At 39.0% G+C, this 22,610-nt stretch overlaps 1 protein-coding gene across 1 annotated transcript in view; it reads left to right on the forward strand.

Moving 5' to 3' along the window:
- The first annotated feature begins 1,308 nt into the window (after positions 1-1,308).
- FOXO3 (forkhead box O3) overlaps positions 1,309-22,610 on the forward strand; it is a 163,720-nt gene continuing 142,418 nt past the window's right edge. The window contains exon 1 of the mRNA XM_051997497.1: positions 1,309-2,086. Within this exon, the coding sequence (XP_051853457.1) occupies positions 1,409-2,086 (678 nt within the window). The 5' untranslated portion in view covers positions 1,309-1,408. The remainder of the gene's footprint in view (positions 2,087-22,610) is intronic.

The following is a 22,610-nucleotide window of genomic DNA, read 5'->3' on the forward strand; positions in this document are numbered from 1 at the left end:
CCTTTCCCCTCCCCTTGACTTTGTCTTTCTCTCCCCCTCCGCCGTCTTCCCCAATCCGCCCCTCCCCCTCCGTTTTCTTTCTAGTGTTTTTAAAGGACTTGAGTGAAGAGGGGGGGAACTGTCAAGATGGCAGCAGCAGGAGCAAGAAGGTTATGAATGTGTTAGTACCGGATCTTCTCACAGCCTTAGGGGAGACTTGAAGCTTCAGACCTGTTGGAAGATTTCTGCTTTGATTTGCTTTTTTTTTTTTTTTTTTCTTGAGAGGCAAACGACGTCAGCAAGATCATTGCAAAACAAAACACCAAAGTGGCTTTTTCTTGCCCAGTTCATCTTCTTGCGAAAAGCCTCCGTTTCTAGTCTTTTGGTTTTTGAAAGTAGCACGGACTGGCCTGGCCTGAATTTAGATGCATATTAACCCTCCCTTGCTTTTGGGTCGAAACGAGGAGGGAAAGGGAACTGGGGGGAAAAGTCATTGTGGTAATGCAAGATCCCAAATCTCGTCTCTCGAAGCAAGAAAGAAGCCTGAGCTGCTAGCAGATGGATACAGTGTAATTTCTGTGGTGTGGTGCCTCCTCGTCGGTGGGAGGTTGAGGGTCCGAGAAAGATCGGAAGACGCCACAGACTTTCTCTCCATTGCCACTGAAGGAAGCACTTCTGCAATCTGCATGGAGTGAAATATAAACAAACACACACTCCCAGTAGCGAGCAGGCACGGAGCTGCACCACTCAACTGCGTTTGGCTGCTCCTTGCTTTAAAGGGACAACCCTCCCTCCCCAGTACCCTCCTCCTCCACCTCCTCACTTCCCCCTCACCCCTCCCTCTCCGCTCTTACCCCACCCCTCCCCCTTCTCTCCTCCGCCCTACCTTCCTCCCTCTTCCACGCCCCAGCCACCTTGTCCAGGAGAGACCTGCCTATCTGACCGCAGCTGGGGGAGGGGGTTGCCCCATCAGTGCCTAATCCTCCGATTGTCCCCACCCCCACCCTCCCGCACCCTCAGGCGGCGGCTGCTTAGGACTGGGAGTCGCTCGCTCAACCAGGTTCACGGGAAGGGACGTTTCCAGGTCTGCCTGTTCCCCTGGCTTGGCGAGGTACTGATCTGAGAAGAGGAGGCGGCGGCGGTAAAGGTCCGCCGAGGACTTCATTCCAGCTCAGGATAACCAACTCTGTCCCCCATTTCCCTCCCTTTCTCCCTCACCCCCCAGCCCTTCTCCCCCCTCAGACAGCGATCCTGATCCCTTAGCCTGTTCTTTCCCCCCCTCTCCTCCTTCCCTCCCCCACTTTACCCCGCCCCAGCGAGAGAGCAAGGAGGAGAACCACCGCTCAAGCTAGAGAGCGAGCGAGGGAGAGAGCGAAGGAGCGAGCAGCAGTAGCAGGCAAAAGGCAGCCCAAGGGCCCGGGCGGCGAAGATGGCAGAGGCGCCGTCCTCCCCGGCCCCGCTCTCGCCGCTGGAAGTGGAGCTGGACCCGGAGTTCGAGCCCCAGAGCCGGCCCCGCTCCTGTACGTGGCCCCTGCAGAGGCCCGAGCTGCAGGCGAGCCCGGCCAAGCCCTCGGGGGAAGCGGCCGCCGACTCCATGATCCCCGAGGAGGAGGACGACGAGGAAGATGAAGACGGAGGCTGCGGAGCCCCTGGGGGCGGCGGAGGATCCGGCATGGCCATGGCCTTGGGCGGCGTGAGCGGCGTCCTCGGCCCGGGACTGCACCCCGAGGAGGCTGCCCGGCTCTTGGCCCCTGGAGGGCAGGACTCGGGACCCGGCGCGCCCCCCGGGGCAGGCGTGCTGAACGGGGGGCAGCAGGCGCCGCTGCAACCTCCGCAGGCGCCGCTGTCGCTGCCCCCGCCGCCGCCACCGCCGCTGCAGCCGCAGCAGCCGCAGCAACAGGGGGTGAGTGGGGCCGCGGGGCAGCCGAGGAAATGCTCCTCCCGGAGGAATGCGTGGGGAAATCTGTCCTACGCCGACCTGATCACCCGGGCCATCGAGAGCTCCCCGGACAAACGGCTCACCCTGTCCCAGATCTACGACTGGATGGTGCGCTGCGTGCCCTACTTCAAGGATAAGGGCGACAGCAACAGCTCCGCTGGCTGGAAGGTGCGTACGGACTAGCCCCCCAGGTGGGATCGGGAAGGATGCACAGCAGTGTAAGCCCTTGGTACTTTTCCAAGCGCTTTCGCAGGTTGCGGAGGTAGTTTAAGAGGTTGCAGATAAGGGGTGGATGGTTTCTACACGCAAGAAGAGCGGACGATGGGGGAAATGGGGTGCAATGCTTACCACGGGAGGGGATGGGGTGCAGCAATGCTGTGGGATGCTCCAGAGAAGGGTGTTGGAGAGGACGAGGGAAAGGGATTGTGATGCGCAGGGAAAATTGGTTGGGGGAGTGGAGAAAGGCTCCCTGGGACGAATTCTGGAGTTGGGGGAGTTTAAAGAGTAATGGGAGGGTACCCGAGAGTTTAAGAAAGGAAGAGTGGTCTTGTCGAATTCCATATACAGCGCTGAGGCAGGTAGGTGGGAAGAGGGCCAACTTTATCAGGGTAGTTCTTCATTTGGTGATTACGTGACAGGGTAAGAAGGGGAGTGTGTGGTGTGTGTGTGTGTGGTGTGTGTGTGTGTGTGTGTGTGTGTGTGTGTGTGTGTGTGTGTGTGTGTGTTACCTAGAGCGTCCGGGTAGATGTGGGGACATAGATTGGCAAGAAGGTGAATAGATAAAAAAGGTGGATTTTGAGTTCCTTGCACTGCGGAGTTCAGTGTTTGTTTCTCTGAAGATAATGGGTATTTGTAGTAGATTGGCACAGCATCGTTGATCAGATGAGACAACCTGTGGCCCTTAGGTTTAAGTTTTGGTACAGATAGCAACGGTGACATACTGTACCTGTGGACGCAACAAATTTGAAGAAAATAAAAGAAGGGAGTACTTAGAGAAATCTTATATTCCAACCTAAACCTTTGCTGGCCTAAGTCCTATCCTTTCCTCCGTTCTCCTACCCGACCACCTACTATATTCATCTGCAGTGCATATTGCTTAAGGGATGCTTCCTAATGAGCCTTTTGTGCAGGAAGGAAAGACTTGGACCACTAGAAACTTGGGCATATATCTGAGGCTGAGTATCCTGTCTCTGTTTCCCATCTGACTTTGTTTTTCCAGTCTGTCCAGCACTTGTCTTATTTTTGGACTTAGTTCAGATCCCGTCTCACTGTTATTAATGCCTGTGCCAGAGCTCCAATGTTTTATCAGTGAGATGGAGCAAGGACGCCTTGGTGGCGGGCAGAGAAGCAAAGAGAGACAGAGACTTGGATAATGGCTTCTACCTGTAAATGAACCGGGAAGAAGGAGACTCTCCTGTTCCTTTTCGCTCTCTTGGGGCTTCGGGCACGTGGTTGAGAGGGAGGTATGGAGAGGCCTATGATGTAATGACTCTTTCTGCAGTTGGGCATCTAGAGAAATTAACTCTGTGCCTGCTGGTTGTTCCTTCACTCTTACCGTCTCCCTCCCTCTCTTCCCCAACTTCATAATGCATTCGCTGCAGAAAAAAATTAAGGCTTCTAGTAGCAAGAGAGCAGGTATTCTTTATCATGCCCCCAAACTGTGAGAACTTCAGTTCATAGTCTTCCCTTTTGGGTTACTTGTGTGACCTTGGACAAGTCACTTAAGCACAACTTGGGCCTCAGCTTCGTCCCCAATAAAATAAGGAGGCTAGACTAGATTAGCCTCTGAGATCTCTTCCGACTCCAGATATATGATCACATTGGTCGTATGTAAAACTTGATTTTTTTTTTAATTTGAAAAGACAATTCTTCTTCCTTCCCATGCTTATATTCGGGAGTTTTGTCTTCTTAACTTCTTACAGAAAGCTTAAAAGGTTTAGATCTGAGACAAATTAAATTTTTAAAAGAACTTTCAGGAAAAAGACTTGGTCAGAAAGAAAATTACATTTTAATTTGCCTTTATAAAAGTTTTGAAAAGAAAGTGCCTTTTTTTTTTGGGGGGGGTGCTGCAAGTCTATAATCAAAGTCTTGTTTCACAGAACTTAAAAGTAAAATGCTAGTTTTAGAGCCACCCTGTGAATGTTTCCTTCAATATATTCCTTATCTTATCAAATATTGTATGATGTTGCAGCCTTTACAAAGGTATGTCAATCGTGTGATACAAGTACTGTTTCCAAATGAGGTGATATTTGAGCAATTCAATTTCTTCCAAATGCTAATATTGGGTAAGTTTAAAGACTGTTTCAGAGTGGGTGACAGAAGTCATTCTTTGGCAGTTGTTCCTTGTCTTTTTTAGCATTAAAAGGGAGGAGTTTGGGACTTACTGGACCAGAATGTAGTGATTTGGGAGTTTTAAAAAGTGGAAAGGTTTTCCTGATTTTTCTGTCTTGAAAACTATTTTTCCTTTTGAATTAAGACTAGTATTTTTTTAGTGGGAATTTAATTGCAAATAAAGTTTTCCACCCTTTGTATGATTTTAAGATTAATAAGCCAAGAAGTGCAGTGCAGTAGGAAAAGCACTGGGATCACTTAACTGTGATCTTGGCCAAATCACTTAACTGCATAGAACCTGTTTTCTTTTCTGTAAATGGAAGAATTTGATTAAAAGATCTTTAAGATGTCTTCTAAGATTTTAAAGATACTAGAGTAATATTATCATCTTTTAATGTCCATAATTGCTTAATACCTGACTTTGAAAATATGTACACAAAAATATTAAAGTGGCTACAAATTGAGATTGGCATGTTAACAGTGTAAAATTTTTCCAGTAGAAGTGTTAATTTCAGTCAAGACCTTTATAAATATTGAGTCACTACCAATATTTTATGTCATGGTTTCATATTTCCCTACAGCTATCTCCTGTGTCATATTTTAAATTGAAAAATCATGTAACTAAGCACCCTTTATAGTGTGCCAGACTTTCTGACTATTTTAATTCAAATTTGGATATTCTACTTCTAGGTAACAAGTAGCTGGGAATTAGAGTTAATTTAACACATGAAAACTTTGATCCTTGGAGACCATGGGGAGGTAATTTAGTTCAAAAGTTTTTGTAAGATGACCTTCATTAAAAGATGCAGCTGGGCAGGAACTACCAAATCTTCTTTGAATGTGGAAGCCCTTTGAAACTGAGGCTAGAAATGCTCAACACCCAGTATGACTAGTGACTCCAGATTGGTTTTCCAACCTTTTTTTGTATGTGTGTGGCTGTGGTTTAGTGTGGGTGGAAGAGGAGGGAAAGAAGAGAGGTCAGGAGCTAATTGTGACCTATTTCCAGGCTTCCAGATTTCAAGAGTTTGATTCTAGTATGGTTAGTCATTCTGGAGAGATAGAAGGAGAGAGGAGAGAGGGAGGGAGATGTGTGTGTAATCTTACAGTGATGCACCAGTTCCTTGACACACACAGATAATCCTGGAAAATGGGATAGAAATCTAGCCTCCCTTGTTTCTCTATGTAAAAAAGCACAAAAGACAAAGTGGGTATACTTTATTCATTTGTTTGAAACAGTAACTCCAAACATTCACATGTGTACAAATAAGAAATGATTATAAAAATCATAAATTCAATTACTTATTAATAAATATTAATAAAAAACTTATGCTTGACAGTGTTTTTTCCCTAATAATGATTGGGATAGATGAATTTGAAAGGCCTATACGTAATTCCTAAACTTTGTTTCCAGTTTGGAAAATACTATGAATTCTTGGATTCAGCAAGTATTTATAAACACTTCTTATGTGTGAATACTCACTAAGTTGGTATTACTTTACTAAAATCTATTTTTGCCTTTTTAGAAAAAAAAATACAACAACCATTCTGACCATTATTTCCGCTGATAGGATAAGTCTATTTGAGAAGAGAAGTTGCATCCGTTAATATGCAAAGATATAGGTACTTTGAAAATATTAGGTAATAAAAGGATGATTTTCAATACAGAAAGCTAGGCACTAAATACTTAAAAAATTACCGGTAATAGATATTTTTATTACTGGCAGAAGTCGTTTCATTTTGTCAGAATCCAGAAGTTCTGAGTTGATGTACTGTATGTGAGTTCAGGTACATAATTCCCATTGAAGTGATAGCTATCTTTCAGGGTCTCCTTTAGCTCTGTTTCAAAGGAGAAATGAAGATTGAGGGAAGAGTAAGGGGGGAAGGAGATAATTTCCTTGAATTCAAATTAGTGTTGATTTGCCCACATACTCAGCAGCAAAATTCTCATCTTCCATTGAGAAACTACTTAAAGATTTGTTAAATTAGTTTTTCCATCTTGGTTTCCTTAGTATGAAAAAGATGTAGTATATTTGATGATGGGAGTGGTTAGTGATAATGAGTGTGTGTACATTCTTTTATAATGTGCCTTTGGAATCTTTTCCAAAACATGGCAAAATCAAAGAATATTTCATGACCCTGCTTATTTCTACCCATGTTGTCTAGTCCTATTTGAGATAAGTGCATCTAGTTTCATTTCAAAGAACTATATAAAGGAAAGTTTTTTAGTGCAACTGAAAACTGTGCTCTGTGTGTGTGTATGTTTGTGTTTTCTAAGATAAAATTAGAATAATTTTCTCTTTGCTTCCAAAATGTGAAGTCAGATGTGTTTTAAAGCAATTCTCTAAAGGACTGCTTATGGCCATGTCTAAAGCTTCTGTCTTGTGCGTGGTGTTTCTTGCCAAAAGGCTATTTTGTAATTTCCTTTAGCAGTGCTGTACTCGTCAGTGATTCTCAACGAATCTCCTTCCTCTTCCTACAGTAGCAGTACACTAGGGGGACTGTTTTTCCTCTTTTTTGAGCTGTGTCAAAAACCTAAGAAATGAAGAAACTGGCCCTTTGTGCCTTTGATCTGTGAGCTTCTGACAAACTCATAAAGTTCTTTAGTGTCAGACTTATCTCTTTCATGGAAAATGAAGTGGAGCCATTGGGGATATATTTGGGGGAAAATTTTGGGCAAGCTCTACTTGAAGGAACACCATGAAAAAAAGTCTTATGTAGTCAGACTTTTTTTTTTTTTTAAAAGAAACATATATTTTACTTGTAATCCTACTTGAAAACTCTTTAAGATATTTCCATTTGGACAACTGAAATCCATCTTTCTCCTCTCCTAGTTCTTGGAAATTTTATCTGACTCTTTCTGTACAGAGATCATGATGGAAAACTAAGAATGTTTCCCTGAAGGGAACCAGTAGGCTTGGGACCCTAATTAAATACCCTCTCTCCCAGTAACTAATATTGCAGATCCCTAATAAAAATAGGATTCTAACCTATAGGTTAGATGTCTAACTCTCATGGGTTGTTGTAAGTAAGGCTTAAATGAGATAATGTATGTAAAATGCTTTATGATGACAGTGATGAGAGGATATAAAATAATCTGGCTCATTTTTACATACTTGCTCATGCATATGCTCTCTAGGCCTAGAAGGGGACTTAATTCTGACTTTGACCTTTTGTTTTTTCTCTTGTCCTGATATGACTGTGTAGTGGAAAGAATGCTAGGTGTGGAATCAGCACCTGGATTTAAATCTCATCTCTAACACTGGTTGTGTGAATCCAGGGGTGTCAGTTTTATAATATATTGGACATTCTATTAAATTTGAGAGAACTTTCTCTAAATAGCATAGAAAATGCAGCCCAGGAAGGGTACTAGGAGGGAACTCCTCCATGCCAGTAAAGTCATGGTTCCAGGTCCTATCTATTTCTATTTAAGGCAATTATGGAGAGATGGTCTAGAAAAAATGGTCTAAAAAGTGGTGGAGTGAATGTCTAAAAAGTTCAACCTCAAAGGTAGGAAGATGTGAAATTTTTCCTGCTTTTCCCAAATATAGCTGTCTGATGTTGGTCAAGTCACTTAACCTCGTATGGTTCAATTCTCTGAGACTAGAAAGTGTTGACCTACATTGGGAGAGGAAGTTTTCTTGTCTGTAGATTGACTCTTTGATAACACAAGTCCAGTCTCCATTGGAGATATATCTGCAGTTCCTTGGGACTCTGGCGGGCAAATCTACTGTATCTCAAGTAAATAATTTGACATTTCTGAGCCTCAGTTTTTTCATCTATAACATTTGGAGTTTGGATCACATGGCTTTTAAAATCCACTCTCGTTTATCTTTGGTAGTTACTTGTTACTTTGATATTCATGTAGATCTTGCTGTTTTGTTAATTTTGTTAATTTAATTAAATAATTAATTTAATTTAACTTAGTTTTCCATCATGGTCTCTGGACAGAAAGAGTCAGATAAAATTTCCAAGAACTAGGAGAGGAGAAGGATGGATTTCAGTTGTCCAAATGGAAATATCTTAAAGAGTTTTCAAGTAGGATTACAAGTAAATATGATTGATTATGGCTTTGAGAACTGCTAATATTTGGGTATGGATAGGGGTTTGTAGGTAGTAGGGTGTGCAAAAAAAAAAAAAAAAAAAGGAAAATCTGCTATCTAATGGTATTGATTTGGTGGTGGAGAGAAGGGAGTGAGGAGAAGAGACCATCCACTGCTATTGTCACAAGATCTGAGTACTTTCTGACTCAACGTTAGGGCATCAGTTTTTCACAGGTATAGGTCACCATATTGTTGACATATATGGCTATTGCAAGGCATAGGTCAGCTTTGGCCTGTTATTGATCTTTCACTTAAAAAATATAGGACAGACACATTTTTCAAGATGTGGTAAGCCATGTTTATATTTTACAAACCCACGAAAGCACATTATTTGTATCAACACAGTGGTAAATAGCAATAGTCTCAATAAGGGATTTTGTGTGTGTGTGTGTGTGTGTGTGTGTGTGTGTGTGTGTGTGTGAGAAAGAGAGACAGACAGACAGACAGACAGGAGATGGAATTCTTTGACAGTTTGCTGAAGCCAAAAGACCCCTTCTCAGAATATTTTTGAGTGAATAAAATACCACACATAGGATTATAAAGAAAACCAATTATATGTCATCAGATTTTTTTTTAAGTTCATAGATCTAAGAACCCCTGATAAATCAAAAATTTAGAGTTGAAAAGTAACATTAGAAACCATCTAGTCTAAAAATTCTTCATTTGTGAAGTTAACTTGGACAGATGACATAAATAATAAACTGGCTGAGTGGGGATTTGAATTCATGACCCATAAGGCAACAGTTCAACATGCTATCTCATGCCAAATCCACTGTATTCTACACTGACTCTGCCATTGGTTTATATTTAGTGACAGAGAACAACTTCATGAGCTACTCATTAACTTCATACCAATTGCCATTTTTAAAGCATGCTCGGGTAATTTTAAGAATTTCTTCCCAGGGTCCAATTTCTTTTCCTGGGTATATAATTGTAACTATTTGTTGATGGAAAAACAGATGATCAATCATTTCTTCCTCGAGTGATGACAGCATCCTGTATGTCAGAAGTCCTAGTTAGAGTTACCCTACTTTATTCATTCTCAGGAGCCAGTTAGATAATCCCAGTGCCATGGAAAGTAGATTAGAGCCCAGCAGGCTCAGGAACTGTGAGATTGAATCCTACATCAGGATCTGAAGAGAATGTCACAGGCTGTCTTGTCCAAACTCCTCCTTTACAAATGAGAACACTCAGACCCAGAGAAGTAAGTGATTTCATTGGAGTCACACAAATGCGAAGAAAACCAAAATGGAATTTGTACCTCTGTTCTCTGACTCCAGAGCTTTGTTCCAAAGAGAAACTGCTAAAGTTTTGTGATATCCTTGGAGATACAGGACTAGTGTAAAGATAGCTTCCATAGTCTATTTTAGCTTGCATCTTCCCAAGCTCCTCCAAAATAGAGGTGTCTCAGGTCTAGAACAGATTGCCCTTGCTGGAGGGAGTAGTTCAAGGAAATTTGTGGCTATTGACCTTATTTCATTTGTTTTCAGTCTGACTCTTCATGATTCCATTTGGGGTTTTCTTGGCAAAGATACCGGAGTGGCAACCGGAGTTGCCATTTCCTTCTCCAGCTCATTTTATAGAGGAGAAAACTGAGACAAATAGGGTTAAGTGACTTGCCCAGGGTCACACTGTTGGCAAGTGTCTGAGGCTGGATTTAAACTCAGATCTTCCTAACTCCAGTCCAGGTCTTTCTATCTGCTGTACCTCCTAGTGACCCATTCATCTTACTACTCCCCAAGAATCTGAAGCCAGAAGGGGCTTTAGCAGTTACTGGAAATTAAGTGACTTATTTGGGATTATACTGTTCTTTCTTTTAAGTCAGAGGGATTATGTTGGAGTCCTGATCTGTCTCTTTGAGTTGTTTGATCTTGGTGAAATCATTGAATTTTTCTAAGTCCATCATCATACTTTACAGGGTATCATGTGGGAAGGGGTGATGGTGGTGATGCATGAATGCTCTCTGTAAATTCTTAAAAGAAGTTTGTAAATATGAGCTAGTAGTAGTAATAGTAGCAATAGTAGTAATAGTAATAGTAGCAATAATGATAGTAATAGTAGCAATAATAATAGTAATAGTATCAAAAATAATAGTAATAGTAGCAATAATAATAGTAGTAAAAGTAGCAGCAATAGCAATGGTAGTAGTAGTAATAATAAAAATAGTAGTATCAATAGTAATAATAGCAGTAGTAGTAGCAGCAGCAGTAGCAGCAATAATAATAGTAGTAGCAGTAATAAAAATAATAGTAGCAATCGTAATAGTAGTGTATAAAGTACTCTACTCTCTTAACTCCTGATGTCAGGGCTTTTTTCCCTTACCCTACTATGTTGCCTTTGGGGGAGAACAAGCCATACAGTCCACTCCCTGTTTTGCTAGGGCAAGATGCAGCTCTGTCTCCAAGGAGCACTGCCTTTTTCACAAGAGAAGGAATGCTTCAGTGCTTTCTTTTTTATGTGGATTTTCTCTTGTCTTTTGATCCCAACTTGAATGAATATGTTCCTGTCTTCTTGACCAGAACACAGAGGACTGAGAATAGAGTCCATTGACAGGAGCAGCCATTTATTCTTGTAGCAATTAGACCAAAAGGAGCTAATTGTCTTGCTTGTTCAAAGAGCTGAACACACAGAGATGAAAAAGTAAGTATAAAAGTTTTGGAGTTAGACCAAAGATAGAACCTTCAAAGACTCCTCTTCCTAAGTTCAAATCTGGCCTCAGACACTAGCTGTGTGACTCTGGGTAAGTCAATTATTCTTGCTTGCCTCAGTTTCTTCATCTGTAAAATGAGCTGGAGAAAGAAATGGCAAACCCCTCCATGTATGTTTATCAAGAAAACCCCAAATGGGGCTACAAAAAGTCTGACCGAACTTGAAAAACCACAGTTTCCTGACTCTAAGCCCAAGACTCTATCCACGATGCCATCTAGCTTCCCCTCTCTGAAATGAAGTTCCCCCTCTAGGAAATAAGAGGGTTGGAGGAGATGACTCTTATAAGTTCCCTCATATGTCTACCAGCATATCTTTTTTGTAGATGGCAAGACTTTTGCATGGTACAACTCATTCCTAATCTATCTTGCTTCATGTAAGAGATAAAGAAACAGACCTAGAAGAAGTGAAGTGATTTGCTTGCCCAAAGTCACTGAGCTAGTTAGTGACAAAACTAAGACTAGAACCCAGATCTTCTGATTCCTAGCTAAGAGCTCTCTCCAGTCTATCATTATTATCTTACGAGATTAGTCATATCTGTGTCCCAGATGTCTCCATCAGGACTGCATTATTTCAGCATGATTGCATCTTGGAAATGTTTCACTAGGTTATCCTTTGCCTAATTGTCTTGTTGATTCTCTCTAAAGAAATTGCTTGAGAATGTGGTTGCCTTCCTTCTTGGATCTGCCCCAGTGCAGCTCACTTATGTGATTAAAACTACACCTTAATCAATACCTTCTCTACTTAATATCATCCCATTATTTATGGGACTTTATTTGGGCTCTGTGAATTTGCACCAATTTATTTATTTCTACATAAGATGAGCTTTTCCAGGTTCATAAGTGACACGCAGTGGCTAGTGGCTAGTGCATAGGCAGGAAGTCCCATTGCTGACACTAAATTTATGTGGACTAGTCACTTAATAGTCTGAATCTGAAAAAAGCATTTCTTTAAAAAGGGGATGATAATCTTTGCCTTCCGGTGTTATTGTAAGGCAGAAGTGGGATAATTATGTAAAACACTTTGCAAATCTTAAAGCCCTATATAAACATCAGCTATTATTATGTTGCATTTTCTAAATAAGGAACATATTTTCTGATCTAGTACTCTGCACATAGATACATATACAGTATACCTGCATACATTTATGTGTATATGTGTGATATTAACTAAGGAGAGCTAGTTTTTTGTATATTATGACCTTAGTTATAATATGAAATTGGCTATGTTCCAGGACTTTAAAATTAGAGAGGGATAATGTGAATAATCAGAATGACTTAGGGCATCAGGAATGTAGTGACATCATAAGTGGAGTCTTCAAGGCCCTTTGAGCTATAAAAGAGGGCATGGGTTTGGAACCCAATGGCAATGTTGTTGAAATGATACATTATAGAATTTAAATGATACTTGGACATCCTCGGGGGCACGATTAGTGTATCAGACTCTTTAATAGTCCCAGAAGACTTCACAGATGCCAGAACCAACAACATCATCAACTACCACAGAGAGGAGGGGGAAATATGGCCTATGCAACTATCTTGGCATCTTACTACGTTGTAATATCATTGTGGCTTGCCCTCAACATATGTGCTGTGCTTTAATTGACTGTGATTTGTGTCCAGCACAGTCTGTGCCTGGCATATAATAGGTACTTAATATTTGTTGAGTGAGTGAATGAATAAATCAGATAAATAAGTCAAAAGAGTCTTGTGCAAACAAAACAAAACACTGGCTTTGGGGTAAGGGAACCTGAATGCTCCTGTCACTTTATGCTTGGGAGATAATGGCCAACTGATTGAACCTCTTTGCCCCTCAGTTTCCTCATATGTGGCACATATTTGTAAAATGTGGATAGTAATAGTGCTTAATTCTCAACTTTTTGTGGTGAGAATCAAATGAGATAATAATTATAAAAACCTTAGCACAGTGCCAGGAACATAGTAATGCTGTATAAATATTTGCTTTCATTATTCTTATTCTTGCCTCAAATCTAAAATCCTGTTATCTTTTTTAGTGAGCCAAAAAAATCTGTTTTTACCTAAATAGATCCGCTAGCAAAAGGTGTTCTTTAATTCTTAATTTTTCTTAGTAAGTTTAAAATTATTTCACTCAGAAACATTTCATTTGCATGCAACTTTTCAGGAATATAGCTGTCATGGAACTAACAAATATAGTTGGTCATATTTATAATGATGTTTTGCAGTATCATATTAATCATTAATATTTACATGGGGTGTCCCAAAAGCCTTTATGCAGTTTTAAGCTATTAAATCTTAAAATTTTAAGCTATAATATATAAAATATAGCTTAATATATAAATATATTTACATATATTACATAGTATAATTATAATATATAGTATATATATATATGTAGTATATAATTTATTATTTCATTCTCTATCTTAACCTTTAAGCCTTGAAAACATAAGAGTTTTATCTATTATAAGTTAAAATTACTTTTGAGACATCCTTTATAGTGCTTTAAAGTTTTTACAGAGTACATAATATGCATTATCTCATTTGATCCTTCCAAGAACTATATCATGTCTATACTGTGCACTGAGGAAACTACATTACACATTCAGTAAACTACAAACTGAGTCTTAGAGACTAAGAGATTGGTTCATAGTCACAAAGTAGTGAGTATCCTAAGTCAGTATTTGAACTGAAATCACCTTACTCCTAAGTTCAACCTTCTCTCCTTTCTGCCTTTTAGTTGGGCCCAGGAGGGTGACAGATGGATCAATATTGATGCCTTGGGAAACTGACATGATAAGATAGCAATCATGAAGTCATTGGGGTTAGAGATTTGAGGAACCTTAGAAATTGGACTATCTGTCTCATATGTTTGGGAACAGAACTGTGTATGGTGATTTGCCCAGTGAGTGGCTGAGGTTAGACTAGAATCCACGCTTTATTCTTTGATTCTGACATTCTTAATGACAATACCTCAGTTTAATAAATTTGAGATTTTAATGGTGCCATGTATTTAGGAATCTAGGATAGATTGGGTGGATGTGCTTGAATACTTTGGAAAGAAAAGCAAGTCACTTGGAGAGATGAGGTTGTTAGAAGCATTTGGGCTACAGGAAACTGTGGACTCATTATATCCTTAACTTTCTTTATCCATAGTCACAAAGTAGTGAGTATCCTAAGTCAGTATTTGAACTGAAATCACCTTACTCCTAAGTTCAACCTTCTCTCCTTTCTGCCTTTTAGTTGGGCCCAGGAGGGTGACAGATGGATCAATATTGATGCCTTGGGAAACTGACATGATAAGATAGCAATCATGAAGTTCCTAGAACTTCTATTTGCTCCACTTCTACATAGGTTCCCCACCTGTAGAAAGACATTGACCTGTGTAATAATTACTTCTGTGGAAAGCTCATTTCATGAATTCATAAATTCTCTTTCCAAATTGGATTTTCACGTTTTGAATTTTTCTCTTTTCTCTCCATTTTTTCGTCTTTTACAATATCTCAGTCCTACTTCTCCCTCCCCAAAGTTATAGATTTTTTTTTTCATTAAGAGATTTGTAGTGGGACAAATACGAAGAAAAGGAAGCTGATTCAGTTCTTGTTCTCTCTTCTAATATAGAAAGCCTCCCTGGGCAACTAAGTGGTGCAGTGGATAGAGCACTGGGCTTGGGATCAAGAAGACTTATCTTCATGAGTTTGAATCTGGTTTTAGATACTAACTAGTTATGTAAGTCCAGGCAAGTCACTAACCCTGTTTGCCTCAGTTCCTCATCTGCAAAATGAGTTGGAGAAGGAAATGGCAAACCACTCTAGTATCTTCACCAAGAAAACCCCAAATGAAGTTACAAAGTCACAAGTGACTGAGAAGACCCTTCTATTGATTTTATTTTTCCTTCAACTAGTCAGATAGCAGAGATGAAGAAGCAAGTTTGTTTGTTTGTTTGTTTGTTTGTTTAATGAGAGCCTGTGGCTACAGAAAGCTCTAGAAAGAGCTGAGACCCAAAGTAGTAAAGGGAAAACTATCTTTTGCTGAATCCCACATTTTGCTTAAGAGGGAGCGAGTCTAAAAACACCTAAAAACAGGTTTCACTCTATAGTGAATAGTGAGTTCCCTGCAAATCATTCTTTTCCTTTGACAGTTAGGAGAGGGGTTTGGATTCTCTATTTTTATGCTTAGAAAATAATACTGGTCTATACCCCATCCCCATCTGTACCCCTTTGTTTCAAATGTCAAAGAAATGAATAGCTTGACTTCTGAGAACATTGATTACCGCACTTAAGAAGTGACTTTGAGGATAGAGCCAGCAGAGGGAGTGTACAAGTTTTAAATCTATTCTCAAGCTTTTTTTTCCCCTCCCTAGATGCTAAAATACTCAATTGGATTAAAAATAATTCTGAGATATAGAAATATCATGTTCTTGCATAGCATCATTAGATAAGTTTGAACTTGAGGTCTAAAAACCCTAATTCTTAAAAAAAAAAAAAAAAGATTCAAGAACTTGGAGCGGTAATTAAATTCTCTCTTATCAATTGCTCTAAACTGGAAGCTTTAAAAGCAAGAATTCCTCCTTTTTTTGGAGGGGGAAGAGAGTGGAAAGAGATCATTTCTTGTCACCCTTCCTTGTTCCCATTGAATTCCTGGTTGATTTTAAGAGGGTATGTTTCTTTGTAGGATAATAAATTTAGAATTGGAAGGGACCTTAGATAATAATTAATTCAATTGTAGCCCCCTCATTTTACAGGCGAGGAAACTGAGACCCATAGAGATAAAGCACCATGACCAAGGTCACATAGATAGGTCACAGTAGAATTGGAACCCAGATCTTCTGAGTCCTAATTTCCTTTCAATAATTTTGCCTTAAGTTTAATCTGTTTCTGGTATGCATGCTTTTTTTATTTTTATTTTTTCCTTGATGATACTTGGTTATCTTTTTTTTTCTTTTTTTTATTATAGCTTTTTATTTATAAGATATATGTGTGAATAATTTTTCAGCATTGACAGTTGCAAAACCTTTTGTTCCAATTTTTCCCCTTCTTCCCCCTCCCCTCCCAGATGGCAGGTAGACTAATACATGTTAAATATGTTAAATACAATATATGTATACATGTCCATGGTATGCATGTTTAATTATTCTCTCTGGGTTTTTTCTGTTCTATTTGCTTTCTATTTTCTGTTTTCTCTCTGGGTTTCTTTCTGTTCTGTTTGCTTCTTCCTACCTTTTTATGCTAAGAAAACTCCAACTGGGGTCACAAAAAGTTGGACTTGACTAAAAAAGACTGAACAACAATAGCAGCATAATGAGGAGGCTAGAAGGTAAGTGATTTGACTAGAATCACACAATTAGAAAGTATCTGAAGCTGAATTTGAACACGTCTTCCTGATTTCAGGCCCAGTGTTCCTATCCAGTGTACCACATAGCTGACTCTGACATGCTAACAGAAATTTTTGTAGTCACTGACCCAAGTAGGAACTTGTTTTGTTTTGTTATCAACTCCTCCCTCCCCATTTTCTCTAATCTCTACTCTTTGGTTGATATGGGAATAATGGAAGAGATTGGGTATGAAGGAGAATAATGAATTCTAATTTGATTAAAAATTGAATAACAATAACAATCACTACTATCATTCTTATTCTTAAATTCTCCTGGAAAGAAAGGATAGAAGATAAAAATTTTTTCCTGGATTTTTAACTAGAACTTATACTTTTTCTCTGTATGTGTGTGTTTTTCCCATGCTTTTTTTGCTCTCTGTATTGTTGGTGCTCTTACCTGCATCCTTCTCTAGGATGCTGATGTTGCTCTTACCTGCATCCTTCTCTAGGATGCTGATGTTCACTATAGTGACTTAAATCATTAGCTACAGCACCAACGCGACTCTCCGATTCATTGTGGCTTGTGGGATGTGAAATAGTAGCCAGTGGTTCCCACTGCAAAAGTTGAAAGGGAGATCTCTTCTTCTAGTTTTTAGAATGGAGAAGCGAGAAAGAAGGTTGCCTCTGAAAGATGCTGGAGAGGGGAATAGAGAAAGGGGAAAGATTTACTGTGAATAGAAATTAAGGGCCACTTTCCCATGGGAATTTTCACAGAAATGACTTGGAAAGATGGAAAAAAGAGGGACATATACCTATCGTGTTAGCATGGGCGCAGAGATGCCTTTATGCTTTCCCCCCCACACTCATTGTTAAAAACACAGCAGTTGTTCGGATCCCGGCGAGGGTGAACAGCAACAATTATTCAAGACCTCAGAAACCACAAACAAAGAGGTCACAGCACTGGTGTGGGGCTTGGGCTGCCACCTGCATCTCATTTATAAAATGATGTGTTTTGCATCAAGCAGAAGCTTGAGAAACCTCATCCTGTCTGAGGAGTAGAAGACAAATAAGGATTTTAAAATAACCTATCGATGTTAGGTTATGGAAACTTTATTGGTAGTTTATCTCTTAACAATCTTTTAATACAGCAGTCATTCTTTAAAGACGAATGTGTATCTTCTTCTTTTTATTTTTCCCCCCTTTCCAGAAGGGTTTCAAGTGGTTTAGGCTGAGAAGTCACATTTTGTCACTGACAAAATAAACATAAAATTGTATCAGATTCATTCAAATAAAATAAAACAAAACAAAAAACTGAATTTATATAATAGATAAGTCTTTTAAAGTAGCTTGCTTCTTTGGAAGTAAAATTGGATTTAAAATTTGAGAACCTGGGTTCATATTCTGTCTCCCTGTTAATTGGTGATTAATAACTATTAGATTATAAGCTTCTTGAGGTCAGGCACTGTCTATTGCCTTTGCTTAGTGCTTAGGACTGTAACAAAACACATAGTAAGTGCTTAATATGTACTTATTGATTGACTGACTTTAAACAAGTTATTTCACTTTTCTTGTACTCAGTTTGCCTATCTTGTAACATTATGGTGTTGGAGAAGGTGGTCTCCAAGGGTCCTTCCAGCTCTTGATCTGTGAACCATGGAAAAAGCCAGTCATAGTTCCATCTCATTGAACTCGCTGAATAATTCCCTCCGTTCTCTGTGTCTGTGGATATACTTCCCTTGACATATCCATTCCTTTATTCTGCATTTGTTGAATATGCAGACTCTTATGTTCCTAATGGCCTGACTTTTCACTTGTTTTCCTTTTTATTCCCCTCCTTCTCCCAAGTGAACACCAGATGTAGATCTCGAGTCACTTCTAAATAATAAATGTTAATTACTTATTTCAAGCTACAACTTTGTATGTAGGCTGGGACAATAAATACAATTGTCAGGGAATAGAATTTTGTCTGCTTTCAGAAGTAGGTGGCAAACTTGACAACTGCCTATATGCAGATCATCCTGCATATAGTTGTTGTTTTTTTTTTTTTTTTTTTCCTGGATATCCACCCAGATTTGGCAGATGCAGACAATAAGTTAAAGCATTGGTTTTGAATGGATAAAGAATAAGAGTTTCCTGTGTGGGCAGGTCAGGTGCATTTCTGATGTGATGTGATGTGATTAAGCCATTTAAAAGAACTTCTGCATACTAATGAAGTACTAGGTTATAATCCCTATGTTTAAAAATATATATTCTTAAAAATAAATTTCATTATGCTTTTTGTTTTTACATCATAGTCATTTCTGGATGTCTCCTTTTCCATCCTCTCCTCCTCAAAGTGAGTTCTTTTCCATAATAATGAGGGAAGTTAGGCAAAAATAACTGAAACTGTGACTCCACCTGTATTTAAATACCACATTAGGCCCCTTCCTCTTCCTTCAAAGAAGAGAGGTTTCTTTTATTATTTGTTGTTTTCCAGGACTCTTTCAGATCTTTTTTAGCAAGACTTCTTTTTGCCTACATTGTGTTGTTATATTGTATGTATCATAGTTTTGATTCTGCTTATTTTAGCCTTCATCGCTCAAAGAAACAGCATTTATATATATATGTATATATATATGTATGTATGTATATATATACATATATGTACATACATACATATATATGTGTATATTCATAGATGTGTCGGGCCTATGAAACAAATAATTGTTTTCAAAGAACTTGTGTTCATAGAAATCTCTTGTGTTTCTCATAATTCCTCCTATCGAATCTCTGTCCTTCCCCAGGCTCTGTGTCAGATGGCCCACTATTTAAAGCTGACCATGATGTACCAGGCTTGTATCCCTCCTTTCACTTCTTTTTGACGTCCAAAAGCATTAACGAGACGAGCTGCAGCTCTCACTGAGTCAACAGCATTTATCAGGCTTCTGCATTATGCAGAGCTTGGTGCTAGGAGTTGGCAGAGGTAGTGCTTCGAGACACGGACAGGCTTTTGGGGGAAGGCCATTGATCACATACAGATTGCTAACCCCTAATGTCACACAATTTCTTCATCTGTCAGATGGTTATAATTGGAGCACCAGCTTTGTTATGAGGATCAAATGAGTTTAACCTATCTGTAAAGTCCTTTGCAAGATTTAAATACCTAAACATGCATTGGTAGTTGTTATTATTGATTATTGATTGTCTATCCCGATGCTGTCCAAGTGGCTTGGTGCTTAAGTGCTTGATGTGGTCAAATTTGACCTTAGAGATGTAAGTGTTTCAGTCCATTTGCCTCAGTTTCTTTAATTATAAAATGGGAATAATAATAGCTCTTATCTCTTGTTATCATGAGGATGATATTTATGTAAAGCAAATAGAAATTTGTATAATATTAATACAATACTTGGCGTTTAGTGGATGCTTAATAAATGGTTTGGCTTTTTTTTCCCTTCTCTCAAAATAATTCTATGAGGTTGTCTAATTCCACAGGGTCCAGAATAAATTCTAACCTGGCAGCTGAGGTCCTATACAATCTGATACCATTTTATCTTGATACCTAGTCTTTTCTCATATTACTCTGTTCTTATATATTCCATTCTGCAGTCAAACTAGATTCTTTTTGATTCTCCTTTCTTCTCCCCCCAAATTCAGTGTTTTGTCTTTCTCTATGCCTTTGTTCAAAGGTCATTCCTTGTGTGTAGGATGGTTTTGCTCCCCCACTTTCGCCTGTTAAACATAGTACCCTTGAGACCCCAACTCAAAACTTCTTCCCTGAAGCCTTCTGTGATTTCTCGCTTTCCTCAGATATCACATAGCACTTCATCTCATAACTTTCTAATACACGTCTCATGCAGTGTTGTGTATTATAGGTATCCATGATGCTTTTTTATCCCCATTTATCTAACCCAAGTCTCTCTCAGTGTCTAGCATTTTGCACCTCATAGTAATAATTGTTTGATGATTTTTTTTTCTGTTAAAAGTCCCAAATTAGATTAGATTTCCTCGTGCTATGCTTAAGTTCAACAATTAGGAAATCAACAGGATACTGGAAAGGGTGGCCTGAGAAAGTTATGTAATAGTTAGTGCAGAGACTCCCCCTTCCCCAAAGAGTCCATCAAGAGATTTCATGGGGCTTGTGAACATGGATGGAGGAAAAGTTACCTCCCCTCCCCCCCTCTAATTTCTAGTGAAAATCAGCATTTCTTTCAATTATAAATTTAAAATATCTGAGAAAGGGTTTTTAAAGCATCACTAGACTGCCAGAAGAAATCCATGACATACAAAAAAATAGTTAAGATCTCTTGGTATAGAGGGGAGAACAATAGATTTTGGAGTCAGAGGATTTAGTTATGAATCATAGCTTTGCTATTTATTAGCTGTATGACATAGGGCAAATTATTCAGTCTTTCTTTGTGCCTCAGTTTCTACAACTATAAAATGAGCATGCAAGTATGTTTACATATATATACACACACAAATCACATATATACTTCTATCTATATATTTATGCATTACATTCTGGGAGTCATTGAGGAAAACACTTGTAAACTCTAAAAGTAGTATGTGCATAGGATATACACACATGCACATATATATGCATATGTGTATATTTATATACACGCATACATGTTATACACACACATGTATCTATGTATATGTGAAATTTAGTTTTATTCTTCCTTCCTTCCCTCCCTCCTTTCTTTCCTTCCTCTCTTCTTCTCTTGCTTCCTTCCTCTCTTCCTCCCTCCTTTCCTTCCTTCCTTCCTTCTGCCCTTCCTTTATTCCTCCCTCCCTTCTTTCCTCCTTTCCTCCCTTCCTCCCTTCCTCCCTTCCTTTCTTTTCTGCCTAAGTGACTTGCCCAGAGTCACACAATAAGTGTTAAGTTTCTGAGACCAGATTTGAACTCAGTTCCTCCTGACTCCAGAGCTAGTGCTCTATCCATTGCACCATGTAGTTGCCTTCACAAGACTTTTTTTTTTAATGTTTAATTTTAGGAAGTAACGAAGACCAAGTAATAGTTCAGTTCTAACCTCAGATTGGCCAGAGAGGAATGTGTTCAAGTAGAGAGAAGTCAAAAATTTTTTTCTGAAACAGTTGAATATCTAAATACAAATTGATTCAGAAGTAGATTAAAATGTAACTGGAAAATATTTGAAAAAAATAAACAAAACTACAATTACAAATAGATAATGTGGTTCTCTAAATAAGGAAGTCTTATGGATAGTTTAATTGCCCCATTTCTTTTGAGTTTAACATCAATGATCTAGGGCTTTGAAAGGTTAAGGGTTTTGCCCAGGGCCACAAGACAGTAAAAGCTGGCTCTATCCATCATGTACTATGACCTTTCACAAAAATCTAATATAGGTACTTCATTAAGGGCTTGTTGATTTAGTGTTTGAATGTCTAACTCAGGAGTTTCAATTATTGATGAAATCGTATGTATTGTCCATCTCTTAAAAAATAAGTTTTCTTAGGGGTTGGTAATCTGGTTGGATAATTTTTGCTTTAGGTATTTTAAACATTTTTTTTTTCCTGTATTGGAAAGGAAGAGGGTATAATGAGTCATGTAGAGGTTATAAAAAGGTTATTCTCAGCAAAAATAATAGCTTTTATTTTTGAGTGCCTTAAGATTTACCAAGTACAAGTATTATTTCATATAATAATAGTAATAACAATAATAATAGCTAGCATTTATATAGTACTTACTATTGCCAGGCATTGTGCTAAGTGCTTTACAGTGATCTCATTTGATCTTCAACCCTGTAATATAGGCAATACTATCCCCATTTTACGGGTGAAAAAATGGAAGCAGACCTCATTTAAGTGACTTGTCCAAGTTGACCTAACTAATAAGTATTTGAGTTCAGGTCTTCCCAACCTCTAAGCTGTCTGGGTACCACATAAAAAGCTTGATCACCTTGTTTGAATTCATTGTTTTCTCAGTTTCTTCATCTCCTAGGACTATGAGCTCTCCAAGGCTTGCTTCCACCTAAAAAACTCTTGGATTTTTGAGTTTAAAAGTCCTTAGAACTTTTGATGACCCATAGATACTAAATGATTAGAAAAAATACAGACAATACTAATCCCTCTTCTGCCTCAGGATAGTTTTCAGGGGGGAAAATTTGCCTAGAAGTTTGGCTGTCAGATCAGATCTCCTAATTAAAGATATTAAATTTTTTTTCTGAGGTAGTTAGTTGCCTCTTTGCTACAGTCACTGGTTCATGGCAGTTTGCCAAAGCAGAAACAAATAATGTTGCATAATGTGAGTTTCGGGCCAGAGCA

This window comes from Antechinus flavipes, chromosome 4, assembly GCF_016432865.1.
Source record: "Antechinus flavipes isolate AdamAnt ecotype Samford, QLD, Australia chromosome 4, AdamAnt_v2, whole genome shotgun sequence".
NCBI classification, from domain to species: domain Eukaryota; kingdom Metazoa; phylum Chordata; class Mammalia; order Dasyuromorphia; family Dasyuridae; genus Antechinus; species Antechinus flavipes.